General features: G+C 39.1%; 2 protein-coding genes across 2 annotated transcripts in view; both read right to left on the minus strand.

Moving 5' to 3' along the window:
- Window positions 1–6: 6 nt before the first annotated feature.
- LOC103778466 (gap junction alpha-10 protein-like) lies at window positions 7–727 on the minus strand (the record flags this gene model as incomplete). Its single annotated transcript, XM_008946056.1, has 1 exon — window positions 7–727. A coding segment is annotated over exon 1 (721 nt), but the record flags the coding sequence as incomplete, so codon positions are not given.
- An 8197-nt stretch (window positions 728–8924) lies between these two features.
- CASP8AP2 (caspase 8 associated protein 2) overlaps window positions 8925–19056 on the minus strand; it is an 18537-nt gene continuing 8405 nt past the window's right edge. The window contains 4 exon segments of the mRNA XM_008946055.1: window positions 8925–8981; window positions 10239–10338; window positions 12064–15016; window positions 17579–19056. The exon segment at window positions 17579–19056 is cut by the window's right edge and continues 17 nt beyond it. Coding sequence (XP_008944303.1) covers window positions 8925–8981; window positions 10239–10338; window positions 12064–15016; window positions 17579–19056 — 4588 coding nt within the window.

Genomic DNA, 19056 nt, shown 5'->3' on the forward strand with positions numbered 1-19056 from the left:
AGAGGCTCTTGTGGATCTTCCTGAGGCCCAGGTGGGCGATTTCTAGGATGTTGAGGAACAGGGAGACCGCGGCGATGCTGTTCATGAAAACCATAAAGATGGTCTTCTCTGTGGGTCGGGACACAAAACAATCCACCGTGTTAGGGCAAGGGGGCCGAGTGCATTTGTAAAGGGGGGACATGTGAAACCCATACAAGAGATACTGACCTATCATAAAGCCCACTTCAACCACCGAGCGGGTCAGGATATGTAGGACGTAGGTGCGCAGCAGGGACCCTCTCAGGGGTGCCTTATTCACTTTCTTCTGCTCCTCCAGCTTACGCAGCTCCCTCTCCACCCTCCTGTGCTCCTCGGGTGTGGGCTCCAGGTCCTCTAGCTGAGCCCGCAGGTGGGCTTTCCTCTTCTGTCGCTCCTTCTCGAGAGCCCTCAGTCTGTAGAGCGCGTGGCCCATGTAAACTAGCGAGGGGGAAGAGACAAATACGATCTGCAGCACCCAGTATCTGATCAAAGAGATGGGGAAAGCTTTGTCATAGCAGATGTTGCTGCAGCCAGGCTGCTCCGTGTTGCAGATGAACTCGGACTGTTCATCATCCCAGACATCTTCGGCAGCCACTCCCAACACCAGCATCCGGAATATGAACAGTATTGTGAGCCAGATTTTGCCAACTATGGTGGAGTGGATGTGCACTTCTTCAAGGATGCTGCCTAGCAGGTTCCAGTCCCCCATGGCCAAAAGTTCATATCTGAAATACAAAAAGTTATGTTACTTTAATACAATATTGGATTTCTTTTGGAAAGGGCCTTTTTTAGGTTAGCTTCTTGGGTTTTTTTTTAAACAATAATCTTATACATTCTTCTGATAGTGGGAGAGCTCTTAGAAGTTCACCATTATTTTCTACTTAATGGGTCTTTAAATGAAGGCAAACTTTGTGATTACTGGTAAAAGATGCAAATGTGAGATTATTTTAAGTTTAAGAGAGATTGGTTTCAGCTGTAAGCCACGGTACTTCTTAACTGCCTACAGTTTTACACTATTTTTTTCCCACTAGGAAAGAAGGCTTTTTTTTTTTTTTTTCACTTCACAAATCCATTGCCAACTATAGTTTAATTCTGCACCCACTCCATTCCACTCTCTGTGGCTTTACTGTAGTTTTGGGTGAAAAACAACTAGAATAACATACAATCCTCACGACTTTCATTTGTTTGAAAAAGTTTTGAGAAATATCCTATAACTATGACAGTAAAAAATGTTGTTTTGTACCCCATTGTGGTAGCATTGTTCGTGCCATCCATCCATTCACCCATCCATCCATCCAATGTTTTCCCATCTATCAGGGTAGAAATCCACAATTCTCTCCCTTGGACTCCTAAAACTACAAATACCTACCTAATTTACACATAGCTGTACATGTGTAAATAGTCTCAGTTCCAGGATAATGTTAATAAACTAAGAACTCTTCTAGGATTAAGATATTTAATTTTATCATTTGAAGTCTTACTGAATCACCAAAACTTCACCAGAATTATAGATTTCAACATATGAGATAAATAAACCAGGCACTACATAATGGAGTGGTGTGGAGGATTTTAGCCGTGAGTGTGAGATGATCTTTTAACTGTGTCTTTCCCAGCTCTTTGATTCACCAGCAAATTGATCTATGTTCCGCTGCCAGATGCTCAATTTCCAAGTGATTTCTCTGGAAACTTTTCAGGAGCTTCAGGTAATGTGGGGAACTGAACAGTTAGGTGTCTGTTTATTTGTGAATCCATCACACATTCAGTGTCATGTCCCTGCAATTCTTTCTGCTAATGTGGTAATAAAATATTGAAAGCAACTGGGATCATACCTAAATTAAATTTTTTACACTACTGTCCTTTCAAAAATTCCCCAATTCCACCAAACCACAACCTTTAGTAAAGTGCAATTTTAATTTTTTTTTTTTAAGAGTGGTTGGTTGCAGTATCCAAACCAGTTTTACCTGATAGCACAGCTGGGTGATATCACTATTATCCATAAAGCTTAGTATGGTTTATGAGGTGATCTCCCATAGCACAGTTCTGCTTGGAGGCTGTATTTACCCACACTGCAAGTAAAGATTTTCAATTGTACAGTTCAGTCATTCTCTGCATAAGCATCCCACAGACTTTATGATTATTTATTTATTTATTTATTTATTTATATTTTGTCCCTGCAACTTTGAACCTTCACAACAAAATTCCCTTTTGACACAGGAACTAATTGATGAACCCTAGCCAAACAAGCCGTTTCTTAGGTGCTGTGATGCACCTGGAATACCTTCTTTCCCTGCTCCTTCCCTCCCACGTATATAATTGAAATAAGATACATGAAAAAATGTCAGCAAGCATTATTGTAGACCATTTTCCTCATCTTTAAAGAACAATGCCAGATCTTTCTTCTGACTTCATATGGATTATATTCAGAACAGATGTCAAATTGTTGCACTGTCATAGGTTGGGTGGGTATACAGATGTTCACAGGTTGAAATGCTTACTGGAAAACACCACATCTCAAAATGCTTACTGGAAAACACCACATCTCAAGCTGACAATGTTGAATCCGCTTTTACAAGCTTGCAAGTTCTGATACAGAATAGTTCACCTTCAGTAAAGTGAGAATTTTACATAAGCTCCCAAAATCAGAGTACTCAAGAGGCCAAATACTAGTGGGAGACAGTTGCTGAGGAGACAGTTGCTGATTGCACTGTGCCCCTTCCACTGAATGGTGACTGAATGATGGCAACACAAGTTAAGCAAAAGAGCTTTGGGTTTATTTGCTGCCTTGGGAATGGCTGATCCCTCACCAAAATTAATAGACTCTGAACAAAACCAAAACTAAACTTACCAAACCAAACCAAAAACCCAGGTGAGATGCCAAAATGTAAATGCAGAAATGAAGGGGAAAGGAGACTTTTTAATTCCAAAGGTGACACACTAGCATTCTTGTAGCAGTAGAAATTTTATCACTCCATTTTGGAACAAAAAGTGAGTGTAACCATTCAGGGTAAGAGAGGACAAGAAGAGGAGGGTAAACATCTCTCTGATTTGTGTTTGTTTCTTAAGTTGTTTCTACTAGTATTTCAACAACTCTATCCTCACCTTTCCATTACAATAGCTGGCAGAGGAGAGCATTTGTAGGAATGGTCAAATTCACACTCTGAGTGAGTTCATTATACCAAGACACTTGCCCTCAAACCTGCACTGATAGAACCACCATGTAAATACTGACAGGGTGAACACTGTGTTAAGAAGCTAGTCTAGAGCCACAAAAGCCAGAGTCTTTAAGAAATCAGCCAAGACTACTTTACAACCTTGCCATAGTGATGTGCTTCCAATTTTTCCACCTTTCCTTTCCCTGGTCTTATTTGAGTTCTGTGTAACAAAGGATTTTCAGTTTAGTGTAAGAGGGTAACCTCAAATATTAACAATATAATTATTTCCAGTCTACTAGTAGACTAGAAATTCTAGCATTCAAGTACACTGGTATCTGGTATATCTAGTAAATCTCGTACTCTAAGTATACTAGAAATATGGCATTTGTAGTACAGATAGCACATACCTGAGACATTTGTCATTATACCATCTGTCTACCTTGGTGTCTGTCCAAATAGTTTAACACGGATATTTCAAACAATAAAGATTCGTGCATGTAATCAGAACCAGATGAAAATCCACCATCTGTCTTGGAGGAAGTTTCTTTTTTTTTCTTGATTTTGTTACTTTTTTAAATTCAGAGATCATTTGAGCCTTTACCACTATTCAAATAGCTTCTGTGTTAAATTTATGCCAGGTTTTCATCAGCTGTGATTTGATAAAGCAAGAGTTAGAGCTGAAATTTCTTGTCAGAAAAAGTTAAATGCTAAGATATAAGTACTCCTGGATTTAATTCGCATTGCTTTCAGTCTGACAAAGGACCTGTCTGCTTCATACTGCCCTAGGAATAATTTTTCTTCCACTTACCTTAGGAGGAAGACGCTGGTCAGCCTACCTTAGAGCACTGCAGGAGGAGCATGCAGCGCTGCTGATCCCTATAGCTCAGAGACCTTCCTTGGGCAGTGGTAGGGCATCTCTTTGTTTTCCCAAGAGCCAGCACACAGACGTGGTAGCCTGAGTGGGCTTCTCAGTATGTGGTACCCTGAGTGGGCTTCTCAGTCCTGTGTAGCTGGATGTGAAGATCGCTCAGTCTAAACTGTTCACGCGCGGTTTAAAAATCATCAGACGATAGGATGGTGCCTCTAGCCAAAATTACCATGCAATTATTTTAGTCAGTGACATCTAACACAGCCATTCCCTCAAGGCTTAATCTGTATGGCACGAGTTTGCAGCGTCCCTCTGCCTTGTTTTAGTCATTTCTTCAAACATTACACCTCACCCAGCGCCCAAATGAATATTTATTTTGTGAAATGGCTAAACAGGCAGCCTTTACAGTATGATAGAGTCTTACATTTTCTTTACATTCCATTAGTTTCGCTCTGAATCAATGCCCAGGGATCGATCGGTCACGTCCGATTTCATACTCTGTTGCCTGTCGAGTTAATTTAGGATGTGCTAGACTGAGTCTTTGAAAATGGAACCACAGGAACTGAGACTCAGGTCTTCAGTTAGAAACACAGGCTGTCGGTGCAGTAATCCTTCTTCAGCTGGGTTAAAGAGCCACCCACAAGCCCATTCAGAATGGGCATCTGTGAGAGACAAGGTCTAAAAAGGGAAGGTGAGTTGCCAAAATGAGACTCTGTGAGAAATCCAAGGCTTTGATGAGGGCCTTTGCTGCCATCAGCCCAGGCCTAAATTTTATAGACCTCCCAAAGACCCACTTTTTTTTTTCCTGTCTTGCTGCAGAACATCCGGCCCCTTTCTTCCATCCTACAAGATGTGTGACTTAAGCTTCCACTTAAGCTGCTTCTCCTTACAGATATTCCCACTAACATGGAGTTCTCAAAAGACACTAGCCCCACCTCTCCTGTAGGACTATCTCATGCTTATGTACCAGTGCACCCTTCCCCCTTGCACAATCTGTACTTGTCTCCTTGAAAATGCTGTTCAACAAGGGCTGTGCAACTTCCTTTCTGTTGAAGTATTTGTCTTTATTTTTTATTCCCTGTGTTATCTCTTTGACTCAGATAGGTTTGCTTTTGGTGGCACAGCACACTACTTTCAAACTGTGATGTGAATGTGCCAGCTGCAACTGAAACATCATCCATCTTTCCTATCAAAGCCAATTTTGCTCCTGAAACACCTCTTGATTGACTTCATAGATTCTTCTAAGAAATCCTTAAACCTGTTTCTTGGCATGCTTTATTACTGCTGCCTCCCTTCAGGAAGACAAATTGCTAAAGATTATTCTGCAGCTGCTTTTAGAGTGAAGACAATTAGAGAAAAGTCTTAATGGAAATAGCTATGGGCTGTGGGATTGACACTCAAGAGAAATGCCTTTAGTTCAGTCAATTATTGTATGCAGACACACTATGCCTTAGAGAGAATGCTTCAAAATTCAATACCTGATGCTCTATGATTTCACTAGTACGCACATCTCCATAAACCCTGCTCTTTGAATTTCCACTTTGGAAAATATTCCAGTACTTCCAGTGCTGTTAAGGGTTTTTAAACTGAATCCTGTATAAATGTGTGTCTGGATAGCAGACCTATTAGTCAACAGCAAATTGGAGTATGAATCTCAAAGAGCTGCCAGCTATACAATGAAAGGCCTGGGACACAAAAAGGTCTTTCTTCTTTGTAATATTCCACTCAACAATAACCAAATGTTTCTAGAAAAAAGAGGAAAGTTGTAGGTTCTAATTCATAACTGGTTTAAAGATTTTATGTAGTTTGTGAAATTGTCCCATTTTTGATCCAGTCACGTGCACTAAGAAACAAGCAGTATGTATAGGGAGCAGTAATTGCATCAGAGCAGCAACTGATTATTTCCATGTTTATTGGCCAGAATATCAACATCGAACTCATTTATACAAACCAACAGAAGTCAATTTCAACGTTGCTTCACAGCATGTGTAGTTGCCAAGCCATGAGCCAAGAGTTCTAGAAGGTGTTGTCGTTTACCTGAGGTTTCATAATAAGATTGTAGATTCACATACAGTACATTTTGCATATAAGTATCAAAACTCTTGTTGGAGAAATAAATTACAAACAATGATACAAAACCACTCCAAGCCAACCTTTGTTCAACAAGAACATATCTGTGAATTTTACAGTTTTATTTTTTGCATTACTCTTACAGTAAGCAAACTATTTAGTTTATACAAAATAAACCTGGAGTTTTATATAGTTAAAAAAATCATCTTTGGCTAAACAAACTCTTGTCTAATTTTATACATATATTTATATATATACACACATCAGATATTTTACATGACAATGTAGGAACCTGTACAGATACTTACAACAGACAGAACATTAATACAAGTTTCATAATTTACAAGAAAGAGAAACCAAGTCAGAACCCAAACAGTCAAAACCTGCCCCGCCTGTCACCTGTACAGGTAAGGAAGTAAATAAACACAGGTAAGGAATAAGCAGCTTTGTAATAACAAACATGCTGCCTGCTTTTTCCAAGACAGAGAGGAAGCACTTAGGTAGAGAGAAGCTACTTCCTTCAGTACCGTGCACATTTTGATTTCTATGGATATGGTTAAAAAAATGCCCTTAGTATGGTCTGACTTGTCTACAGACATGAACTCTGCAAACTGACTATTCTGAGAACAGATTCGGTTAGATTTAAATCTCCAGTAAATCAACAATTGTCACAAATGTTTGTTAAGAACAAGCACAGGCAGGCACACCAATCTCCCACTGAAATCACTAGGAGCTACTGGTGTAGCATGAAAGATGACAGCTGATCATCAAAAACAAATGTTTTGAAGTGAGTACATAAGATGGAAGACTGCCAGAACCGACATCATCGCCTACTCCACTCACTCCCTGGAACAGTTTCCAGAGCAGTGCCCAAAACAAGGACAATGCACTGTTTGGCAGTGTGACAATCCATTCCATTGGTCATGTTTACAATACTCCAACAGTGTCAGTGGCAACATCTGATGATGTATCAGACGATTAGATTTATTAGTTTATTAAACCGTTAGATGGTTTAGTGACAAATTATCTGATGGTTTCTTAGAATGAGAAGTCTGTCCCGTTAGCTGGAGAGGAAGCAAAAAACCATTGTGCTGAAACTGAAGAAGTGGTCACTGGATTCTGAAAACAAAATCCCAATTTAATCCAGGCAATGCACTTAGGTGGGCCTCTTAAACTCTAAACTCAGCAGATATTCTGACTGAACAAAGTCTGTGCCAATCCTGGTCCTCAATAAAGAATAAAACCTCAAACATCAGTGATTTCATAATACAAAAACCTGTGCAACTTCCAGGAATGTTTCTTAGGGGGAAGAATAAAAAACAAAAAAGCTTTTTAGAAAACAGAGATAAAGCAGCAATATAGATGAGATGTGTTTGTGTATACATATATATACACACACATACACACTATTAGTATGTACTAGTAAAACTGGAAGCAGTTATAGGAGTTCATTAAAATAGAACATAATGAATTTCTAATGCACTAAATTTGTAAAGATAGATACAACTGCTGTCAAAACATGCCAAGTTGACAAGGTTTAGAAACTGCTTGTTTTTACAGGAAAGTTTTTCTCCTGGTTAGTAGGCACAAAAGTCATATTTCATAAAACTGTAAAGGTCTGTTTCTAAATTAATTTTAAGAAAATAACTTTTTTTTTTTTTTTAAGAAAACAGAATGTTCGTTATGTTTAAGACCTAAATTGAGTACCTTTCCCAGATATAATTTGGAGTAGAAAAACATATTAGCCTTTTCTGAAGGGGAAAAAAATTGGGAAAACATTCCAATATATTTGTCATGGGGGAAAAAAGGCCCTCAACTACTCAAAATTCAATATTAAGCCTTTTTGAATATCAGAACTGCAAAATGTTTTGAACTACAAGACAGTTCTTTGTAAATGAATGCTCATTATGGCATTTCACAGTTTAAAAGCAATAGAGAAACTGGTCACTCCATTAATGACTTGCTTCACTCACAGCGGTTGGGACTCATTTGACTTGAAAAATATTAAGTTAGGGGCTCAGATAATTGGAAAAAATCTAGAAATCTAAATTCTCTCTATTGTCAATGATGACAGATGGGCACCCTCAAAAAGAAATTCATTCATCTCTGTTGAACATTGGAGTCATTAAGAAATGGCTTAGATAATGTGCTGAGAAGTTGAAGACAAACCCTGCTTGCAGAGCCAGATTCTTTTCTGGAAACCCACTATGAGGAACTGACAAAGCAGCAAGAACCTCCTATTCCTTACCATCAGAATCCAATGACTAGGTAAGCAGATTTTAAGATCTTTCCTATCATTGCCCTGCCTTATTTTAAAATAAAAAAGCCTAACTTCTTAAAATACGTTTCAAGGTAACTAAGACAACACACCTGTCATTTTCCAGGATTATCTACTAACTGGATTCCAAAGCACTCTTACTTTTAAAAATCAGTCTGACATCACCATACGCAGTACTTCCAACAAGTTAAGCAAGAGCTACCATTTTCACTTGACTGCATGCCCTTGTCTTTGCTTATAGACCACATAACCAACAGGAGATGTCACCCCCTTGAAACAATGCTGCTTCACTTGTACGTGCCCGTTCTTTCCTGGCCAGCTTGTTTGTAAAGCTCCCTCTCTGTTATTCGGATAAAGCACTTCAGAGAAAACATGGACAGGGAAGTAAATCATTAAAAGTGCATTAGAATTACCCAACTTGGTATTCTGACTTGGATACCTCCCACTAATCCCACTACATGGACCACTACAGTGGTTGTAGTCCATCGTTGCTGATAACAGCTAAACCCTGTAACCATGAAGCAACTTGGGGGTAAGTTTACTTGCACTTGGATTTCTTGAATAGCTTCATTAATTGCTTGAACCTTTCTGAAACCTAATGGAGGACAAAAAAAAAATGACATATCATTAATGCTCCAGACTGCCATACCTACCCAGACTCACTCATCTGACCGCATACGAAAGACCACTATTTTGTTTTTTTATTTGCTTTCAATAAATTTTAGCAGGAGAATTTCAGGAGCACCACGAACAGCTTATTTGGATGTAGGAAGTCTTCCTATAGCTTTGACATCTGACATAGCCTCCAGGTTATCACAGAGCAGTAAGGACAACTAGTGGTTTAACAGAAATTTCCTTACAACAAGAAGGAAAAAAAAAATGAAGTTTTCAAAGTCAATTAGACTTGATTTTTGCCAGATATAACTGTAAGATTAAAATATAAGGACAAAACCTTATTTTGTCCTGGTACCCCTTACTAGGGATTTTACAAAACTGATCTGCAGATGAGAGTCAAACATCTTTTTTTGAGTATAGCTACAGCTTACATAGTGACCTCCTTCAACTGTGAGTCAGTATCTCTTATTGCTGTAGGAAGTCTACCATCCACCAAATAGCTGAGAAGAGTGGCACAACTGTACAGATAACACTGTTTTACCCAACCGTCCAACACAACAGCTTCTAGACCCTGGAGAGACTCTGTAACAACACAACATCCTCAAAGCCAAATCCTGAGCATGCAGGATTTCCTAACGGAGTCAAATGAGTGTTTCAATCCTTGCAGATTTGCAGGATAGAGGCTAAGATAGCAACTCAAGACAAGTACAAAGTTATAGGCAAACCTCTGGAGACATTCTACAGCTGTTTGACATCTGTGTCTTTTGAAGTTTCTTAATTAAAAAGTGAAAGAAAAAAGGAAACATTCTCATGAAAAATGTCCTTTCTGCAAAACCTTAGTATTTTTTTTTTTCCAGCTCCAATTTTAATCCTTTTCTAATTTATTAAAAGTGTGCAAAGGCTTTGGGCCTCTTCAAATTGCCTTTCTTTGTCGAAGTCCTGATTTAGCAATAGAAACAATTCCATTGGCCCTGGCTTATGATCGCACACAGCAGTTTCAAGGTACCAATTGAAAAGGTACTTAAGAATCCCTGGACCATAACGTCCCTATAATGCATGTATTTTAAAAATGAAAATGGGAAGAAACTAAGAGTCTGTTTTTCAAGATCTCCCCAACAAAAAATATACGGAAAAACCAACTCCAAATTAGCAGAAGATCTCAAAAACTTTTTCTTCACCTGAAGTCATAAATGTAGCAACACAGATGTTATCAAATACAAAAAATGATCACTCCTACCTGATTTGGGCTTTTGTTCAGCTTAGTGGCTAAGGAAACAAATGTTTTGCTTGATGGTCCTTTTCTCTGACATTCCAGTAAAATTTCTCGGTCGTCATTTCTATAGCAAAAATGCATTTTTGAAATATCAATACTTATATCTGTGTATGTGCACACAAACAAAAAAAATACAGGTATGTATAAAATTCAGACTATTTCCAAACTATGGAACACGAGTTCAAACAGCAGCAGTAAACATATGGAGAATATTCTCCTCTACCACCACAGAGTTAACAGAGTCAGTACAAACAAGTGGTAGAGGAGATTATGCTACCCTATTAGGAAGGGCAGGATTATTACAATACAGTTTGCCAAAACGCAAAGCAATCAAAGAGTTTTAAGCTTCTGAAGCAGTCATTTAAACTTGAATTGAAAAGAACTCATAAATTCAACAGGGGCCCAGTAGTTCTAGGTGGACTTGCCTCAGCTTGCATGACTAGGCAGCAGCTCTCACCCAAGGCTGACTGACATTCAAAGATTAAACAGGGAGTTGTTTCACTTCTGTAAGTGGCTTAATATAGCAAACATACTCAGAGCACATCTACTGTTCATGTGAGAATAAAGGATCAGGAGTCTATTCTTAAGTATGTCACCAATTTACTGCTTGTCTCATTAATGAATTTAAGCATATGTAAAACGTATATACACACAGTTATCATACAGTATCTTCTATGAATCCTTGGTTGAAACCTGCCATATTCCCATAAATTATTTTATTTCCTCCATTTCAAAGAAAAATGTAATGACTAGGTATTCAAATGAACATTTTTAGGCATAGTTCAAAGCTGGACAAAGACTGTGACACAGAAAACCCTGTCATATTCATAAGTAGACCTCTAATAATCTCTTCCTATTGTCATTGGTTTGCACTATAGCTCAGAAAAGCGGGTCCTGAAAATTTTAGGAGCTCTTTTATAAAGTGTTGATCATAGCTGGCTTTGCTGTTCTTGCTACAACTTGCTATAGTTTCTCAAGGATAAGAACACAGCACAGCAACACTGCACGGATCTTCGGCACTTCCAGTCACCTCGTTTGCCACCTGCATCCTCCTAGCTGGAACACACGGGCCCAATGGTTGACCAGCACATTTCTGCAGCCTGAGCAGCACAGACCCAAAGACAGATAAACTGTTTGCTCTCATGCCTTCTCTCAGTGGGGGAAATCTTTAGCTTCTCTCCTATACCCAGCCACTGATGCTTCCAGGTCTTGTAGAATGTCAAAGACCACTATCTCCTACCAAGCTTGGCTGAAATTTTTTGACAGGAAAGGATATGGCCAGGGGAATCAAAAACTGCAGACAGTGCAATATAGTAGGTCTTGTGATCTTAGCATACAAGCTTTAAAAACAAAAGCAAAAAGTACTCATTTTGGGACATCTGGGTAAGTGATGGAATTAGTTATGATGTATGGAAGCCATCTTCTTTAAGGCAAATCTTATTTAACCCACCTAGGAAATTACTAAAAGTTGTTCTCTTCCGAAGTCTGCCAGCAGTATTACATGAAAACTGTCTATCTTTTAAATTTGTTTTCCCTTGGACAACTGTTGTAGAAAAATGATAAAATAGACTTGGGCACCTTTCAGTGATACTCCAAGAGGAGATATCAGTCTCATAAAGTCATCCTGCATAGACAGGAGGCTCCCACTCCACTACTTAGAGAAGGATGTAGAACTACTGAATAACTTCAGCCATCAGTTAAAACAGCCTTTTCTTCCCACTTTTCAGCATTACATAATTGAAAAAAAAAAAAAATCCAAAATAATGAAACAGATGAAGTCAGAAATTACCTTGTCCAGGAAACTACTACTTCTCCCTTCTTTTTAATGATGTTTTTGGCATACAGACTAGGTGATGATGCAGATGAAGCCAAAGGAGAAGAGTCTTTGTTCTGCTGCAACTCATTCTTCCTACTGGAACACTGTTTGGGTGCTGAATTTACCTCTTCAGACTTCACATCACTTGCATCGCTCCCTTTGCCTGCTGATTCAGTTTCTTTCCGTTGCCTTTTTGAGTTGGAATTCTCTCCGACAGACTCCTTTTTCCTTTTTTTACTAGTCTTATCATCTACATTTATCTGGCATCCTGCATCAGTATTTGAAGTGGATTTTGTTTCAAGATTATATTCACCTGCTGCAGCCTCATTGGAAAGCTCTTCCGTTAAATCTATACATGCATCAGAACACTCTACCAGGTTTTCTTTTTTATCACTGATTTCTGAGCTTCCTGTAGAAGTTTCCCGAGTCCTGTTATCTGCAGTGGATTCCACTGCACAACATGAAGCTTCTCTAACAATATCATCTGTTAAGTCTACGTATGACTCTATACTGCACCCAGCAGGAGAAGAAGCTTGAGATCCAACACCCACCTCATTTGTGTTTTCAGGTACTTTCAATGTGTGTGCCTGAGATTGCTCAGGGCCTTCACCTGGGCTTTCAGTGTCATGTCCCTCTGTGTCTGAAGATTTTCTACAGGGTTCAAGCAACACAGCAGTTTCTTCCTTTCCAATAGTGCTATGTGACTCCTTCAGAGGCTGAGGTAAGGCAAGACTTTGTCCTTGTTCAGTGCTGAGATGTGGCAACTGATCTGTCCTCACCAGATCTGGCTGGAGAGTTTCTTGCACAGTGGCTGCTGTGGCACTCTGACTGTCCCTTTCTTTTCTCCCACTTCTCATTTCTGCTTTTTCGATCCTGGTTAAGGATGCCTGCGCCTCCTTCACTGAAGCCACCTGACCAGGTGCTGGTGAGGTAGATGGCACTGCACGCCTGATCTTTACAATAAAATGATCGTTGGATTTCTCCATGATTACTGCTTGCATTGGCAGGCTGGGGCGACACTGGAAACCAGGAGTCACAGGCCGACTCGTCCACGATGAAGAACAGCTTGATTTACTGCTTGAGTTATCAGACTCTAAAGCCAAATGAATGTCTTGTTCAGTGGCATCCTCCCCTTGGAGAAGTGCATCTTCACTGTAATGTGCGCTGAGAACACCCTCGGGAGCTGAGCTAGAAGCAGTCTCGGGTTTTAGGAAGCTGAGGTGAGCATCTGATTTCAAAGGCGATGGAATAGTTAAGGAAACAGCCAAATCTTCAAGGAGGATAGAAGAAACAACTGATTTATCCTTTTGTAAATGGCATTCATCTTCTTTGCATGAAGCTGCGTTTGTAGGAACCTCTAACATGCAGCTCTCATCCAGCACGTCTGGATCAACAGACATCTGAAGCCTCGAAGCTACAGAGGGAGCTCGGACAGGTGACACAAGAGGCCAGCTGATATCCTCCACTGCCTGAGGCTCCACACAAGCCTCCTTTGGAGCAATCTCTTGCGTCAGTCCAGCAGCATTACCTCTACATTTATGACTGTCTAAAACCTGTTTTTCTGGAGTCCTGAATTCCCACTCATTTCTGTCAATATTGCCACCATTTTTTTCCAAGAGATCAGAACCTTGCAATAAGCTTTTGAAAATTTCACCCATTTGAGCATCACTTACAAGATTGAATGTAAGACTGGACGCCTGTTGCTCTGTGAGCAGCTCATAACTGAGATCAGACTTGTTAGCATCTCTAGATAGCTGGGATCCTTCCTTTTCATATTTTACACCCTTCAATGGAGTGAGAGTGCCTTGCAAATGATCCTCTTTAGAGAATTGCACTTTGGTTTGGGAGTTCCTCGTGTTATCAATGGAGTTAAGACACTTTGTAAAGGCAGGTTTTGGTGCTTCTGTTTTATTTTTCTCATGGTGACACTTAGGGCGTTGATAGTCCACAATTTGCTTTGAAAGGATATATTCTTCAGGCTTTTGAGATCTGGCTTTCAGGGACTTTTTTCTACATCTTCGCACATCATTTTTATGACTTATCTTGTGCTTCTGCTTTCCTGCTTTTTCAAACTTCCCTTCCTCTTTCTCATTTCTCACATTTCCCACATCACATAGTTTTATTAGAATTTTCCTTATCTTTTCAAATATGTAATCAAGCTGTTCCTCTACAAATTTCCATAACTGTTTTTTCATATCTGATACCTGTTGCTCAAAGAGATGGTCAACTATTGCATTCTTTTTAACTTGCTTAAGTTTGGACTCTATAATATCACAGATATTCAATTTTAATGTCTCACCTAATGTAGACATCTTGGAAAAGTTCAAGTACTTTATTAATGATGTAAAATTTATGATACCAGATTCTATAATTCTGTAAAAATGCTGAACAGGGAACTGTACTTTGAACTTCATATAATTTTTCCTCATTTGTTTTCGTATAGTTCTTAGCATCTGCATGACTTCTTGTACATTTGAAGGTTCAACAATAACATGGACTATTTTTTCAAGACAAGCAATGTTCACAGTTTTGTTTTTCTTCGTAGCCTTCGAAGAGCTGAAAGCCTGATTTTTAAGCCCCTCTCTGTTCTTCTTTGTACTTACTTTCACAGAAATAAATTTTCCATTATCTTCATTGCAATGCACAGTTTTACTCTTCTGATTCTGTGGACTGCTGGAATTTTGTGTCTCAGGAGAAGCTTTTGGTCTCGACGTTTTTGTATTTGCAGAGCCTCTTTCTGGTTTAGATTTTTCTTTATCTTCATCGCTACTTACGATTTCTCCTTCTTCTATTTCATCTGAAGAGATACTCACTTGGGACTCCAAGTGTTTATCAGACATGTTAACTGGCTTTTGATTTTCTTTGTTTACCTCCTTTGACAAATTCTTGGAGGGACAGACGACAACCGTGCTTTCAGGAATTACATCTATGAAAAGAAACCAGTTTGCTGATCACCATAAAGAATGCAATTATAAACAGACATTTTCAGAAAAACCTGGAAGATTCTCATCTGTGATGTGACTGTTCAGAACTCTTTGTGTGAAACTGCTCACGACAACTCAAGAAGTTTGACCTGTAACAAGTTTGGGTGGTCTGCTTCAGCAGTTACTAGTTTAATGGGTTTTTCTGAGCTTCAAAGGGCAAGTAAGACCTCGACATTTCACCAATACCATGTGATTTAGCTCACTAACACTTCAGTTGAAAGCAGAAAAATCTAGTAATTCCCACCAGTTTTGAACTTCTTTACATTCACTTTAACAATTGTCTGAATGCCGCACGACCTAGAGTTTAACATCATTATGGACAAAAATTTACATACAGTACGTGGATTTTCTTTTAATGGCTTCACAATGAAAACAAAATGAGAAGAACAAATGACCTATTCATGTTTGTATTCAACTACCTTTTCCCAGGCCTGGTAAAAAGCATCTTTTGAGCCTTTCAATAAACTAACTTAATAAACAAAAAGAGTATTAGGCACTGCACACATGATAAAACTTCTGTTTCAGTTTTTGATACATTTAATATCACCAGCACTGTAACTAAGCATAACAAATAAGCTTTTTTTCTGAGAAATTTTGGAAAAACCCTCCAGTTCAAATTCCTGGATAACAGGAATGAGGTATGTGAGAGGAAAGGCTTAAATTCTGCCAGTGTAGTATGCCTTAATATTCCCCACAATTAAGTTTATTATTTTTTATGTTTTTCAGATATCTTTAATATATATTTTAAAATATTAGAAATTATTTAAATTATATAAAATTATTTTATAAAATTATTTACAATTCAAACCAAATGCTATTTTTGTAAGAAAAATAAGCAATTACAGCTAGCTACATAGCATCATGTTACAAAAGTTGAAAAGGCAAGCTCATTTTCATTGTAGAAAAATTCCACAGAAGTGCATATGAATTGATGAGTGATATTTGCAGTTAATTTTAGGCTTGCTGGGCACTCTAGTTCATAAAACACTCTATGTTCAATCACACGTAGATTAGACTGCTTAATGACCTCTAACAAACATTTAATCTCATAAAAGATTGTATCTAAATTGACCTCCATAAAAAATGAACTTGTGTTTAACACTTTAAAGCAACATTTGAAAATGTTTGCTTTATACAAATTCTACAAGAGCAAAAACATATCCCATCACTGCCTCCATTTCAGTTTTGCATGGACCATTACATTCTCAAGCTCATCACTTCAATATTTTGACAGACCAAAGTATAAAATGAAAGTGGTAATTAATATATGTACACCTCTCCTGCAGAACAGTAGAAAGGTGAGTGCTGAATTTCAAGGCCAAGAGAACCCATAGCCTCCTGTCAATTTAGCAGATGGAGAATATTGGACATGCATATGATTAATCACAAAAACAAAGACAACTGGGCTTCTAACTTCAGAGCTGAAAAGCACGGCTTTGGAACTTAGCAGCAAGTTCACAAGAGGGTGGATTCCCCTAGGAAGTAATTCAGGGAAACACTACAAAATTAGAAAAATACTTTTATTTGATCTTTATCTACTCTGATCCCAAAGCTCTCATATCCACCCAAATATTTCAAAGAATATAAACTACTGTAGGAATGAAAATTAAACTGCTAAAGGAATTCACACTTAAGAGAGGAGCTGTCTCATGCACAAGAGACAGAATTCCAGAGTAAACCACACTAAAATTTGCAAAAGGTCCTAAGGATTACACTCTGAAATGTAAGAAAAAGAATTCAAATGCCACTCTACCATTCCTCTTCTAGTAGGAAAGCTAAACTTTCAAGAAAACTTTTTATGAGTTGCAGCAGAACATTACAGGAAGTGTAAAATTCATGCAAGTAGAAGATTTAAACTTTGGTTGACCTATTTTCTCTTCCTGTGAGTGCTGTCATCATATTTTATCTCCCTGACATCTTATTTAGGAGTTAGCTCTTACTTCACTGATGATAAATCCTAACGTTCTAGCTGTCCTACTTCCCTCCCCTCCCCATTAACTGACACATGATTTTTTATATATATATATTTATGTGTGTATATATATATATATATACACTGAAATTAATTAAGATGGAGAGCACAGCCTTCTCTTAGCTGACATTCCTAGAAACTAAGTCTCAGGTACTCTCTGCAGCTTTCTCACAAATACCCACAAGAAGAGATTTCTAGAGTTTGAGAGAAACCTAATGAGATCAATTCAGAACTAATCACAATTATTAAGACTATATGTATTTTTTTCTAGAAGTTAGTATGTAACTCTTATTTCAACTCCTCATCTGTCAAAAATGACAAACACCAATTTTCATAACACTAATGTTCCATTGGCTACAATCTTGGCAGCACTGTTACATGATTCCACTACAAAAAGGACTACTGAGACTTAGAGCTTAAGAAGAAACAATGGGCATTTCTGAGAAAGCAGTTAAAAGAGGTAATTTCTGTTTTCCACGAATGATCTAAGCCTTCATGTAGAAAAGAAATTAAGGCATGCACGTATAAATACCTTTGTTGTAACTCTTCACAAGACCTTTGCAGGGACTTTCCATCTTCAGTGCTTTAGCCAAAGGGCGCATTGGACTGTTCAGTGGGCTGATTGCCTTTGGAATATACCTCAAGTTATTGAGATCAATGCTCAATATTGAGCAGTCATCATCAACAGGAACTAGGTTAGTTTCTCTCTCTTTAGTTTTAGGATACATCTCCCCATTAAGAGAAGATGCTTCAGTACTGATTTCAGTTAGGTCTGGCTCCACATTGCAAGCATTCTGGTCAACTAATGGTTCATTCTTACCAGTTAACATAGTCCTGTCAAGTGACTGAGACGTAGTCGTATCCATTTCGCAGGTATCCTTTTCCTCAACAGGACACTCAACAATTCCTGCAGTCAAGGGATCACTGTCCTTCACTACCTCCATTAAAGAGTCTGGTTTTCTTTTGCTAATACCATCTGCAACACCACATGACTCCAGGTCACCAGAACTTTTGGCTCCTGAGTCATCTAAGACAAGCTTTTCAGAGCCACCTTCGTCTGCTGATCTTTCTATGTCAGCAGCTAGCCATATTTTATCTTCCTCCTTCTCTGCTGCTGACTCTGGAAGGGCTCCTGTACTTTCACCAGCAGGTTCAGATTCTGCCACTTGTGCTGCTGGCACACTATCGTCCTCCATCACACCCACTGCCACACACAAGTTTTGACACTCTGCCGTGCTCCCTGCCACCTCCAGGGGCAAAGATTCGGGGGGATTCAGATCCATCGCCGCCACTGCTGCTGTCGAGGCTTCCGACTCGACCAGAGCACAAGCCTCTGCTGCTTCTGACATTTCAGCCTGCTTCTCATCAGGAACCAGCACCTCTGCTGCTCCTGGCAAGGCCTGGGCCTGTACCTGAGCCACTGCTGCTGCTGGTAAGGTTTCTGAGCTCAGTTCATCAGCTGCCTCTGCTGGCAATTCTTCAGACTGTGCTGGATCTGCTGCTGCTATTTTCAAGGCTTCGTTTTCAGAACTGACAGAAACAGGCAGTGCTGGCTCCACATGGCTTTTTGCTGAGCTGTCCACAAGTTGTACTGTTGAGTTAGTTTGCTCTGTGGGACCACAGCTAACAGGGTGGGCAGGATCTAACAGTTCTGCCTGCAGCGTGAGCTCTGTACTTCCCTCATCAGTGGCCTTTTGGGAAGGCGTTTCAAGCCCAGATGTCGGAGAGAGACGTTGTTTCTTAGCAGGAGAAAGAGTTAAATTTAGCTTTTCCATAAAGCTAAGTTTTAGATCCTTCCTTTTTGTTCCAGTGTGATTAGTTTTGGGAGCTTTATGGTCTTCTAAGGTACCTGCTGCTCTGGAAGTTCCTTCTAGCTTATAAGACTTGTTTTTATCGCTTTTTGTAACATCCGTACCTTTCTTGTCATCTTTTGCAGATTGGTGAGAAATCTCTTTTGCAACTTTTCTTTCATTTCTAAAATGTCTATTTTCATCCTGATTCTCTCTTTCC

Source organism: Merops nubicus, unplaced genomic scaffold (genome assembly GCF_000691845.1).
Source record: "Merops nubicus isolate BGI_N331 unplaced genomic scaffold, ASM69184v1 scaffold18568, whole genome shotgun sequence".
NCBI lineage: Eukaryota > Metazoa > Chordata > Aves > Coraciiformes > Meropidae > Merops > Merops nubicus.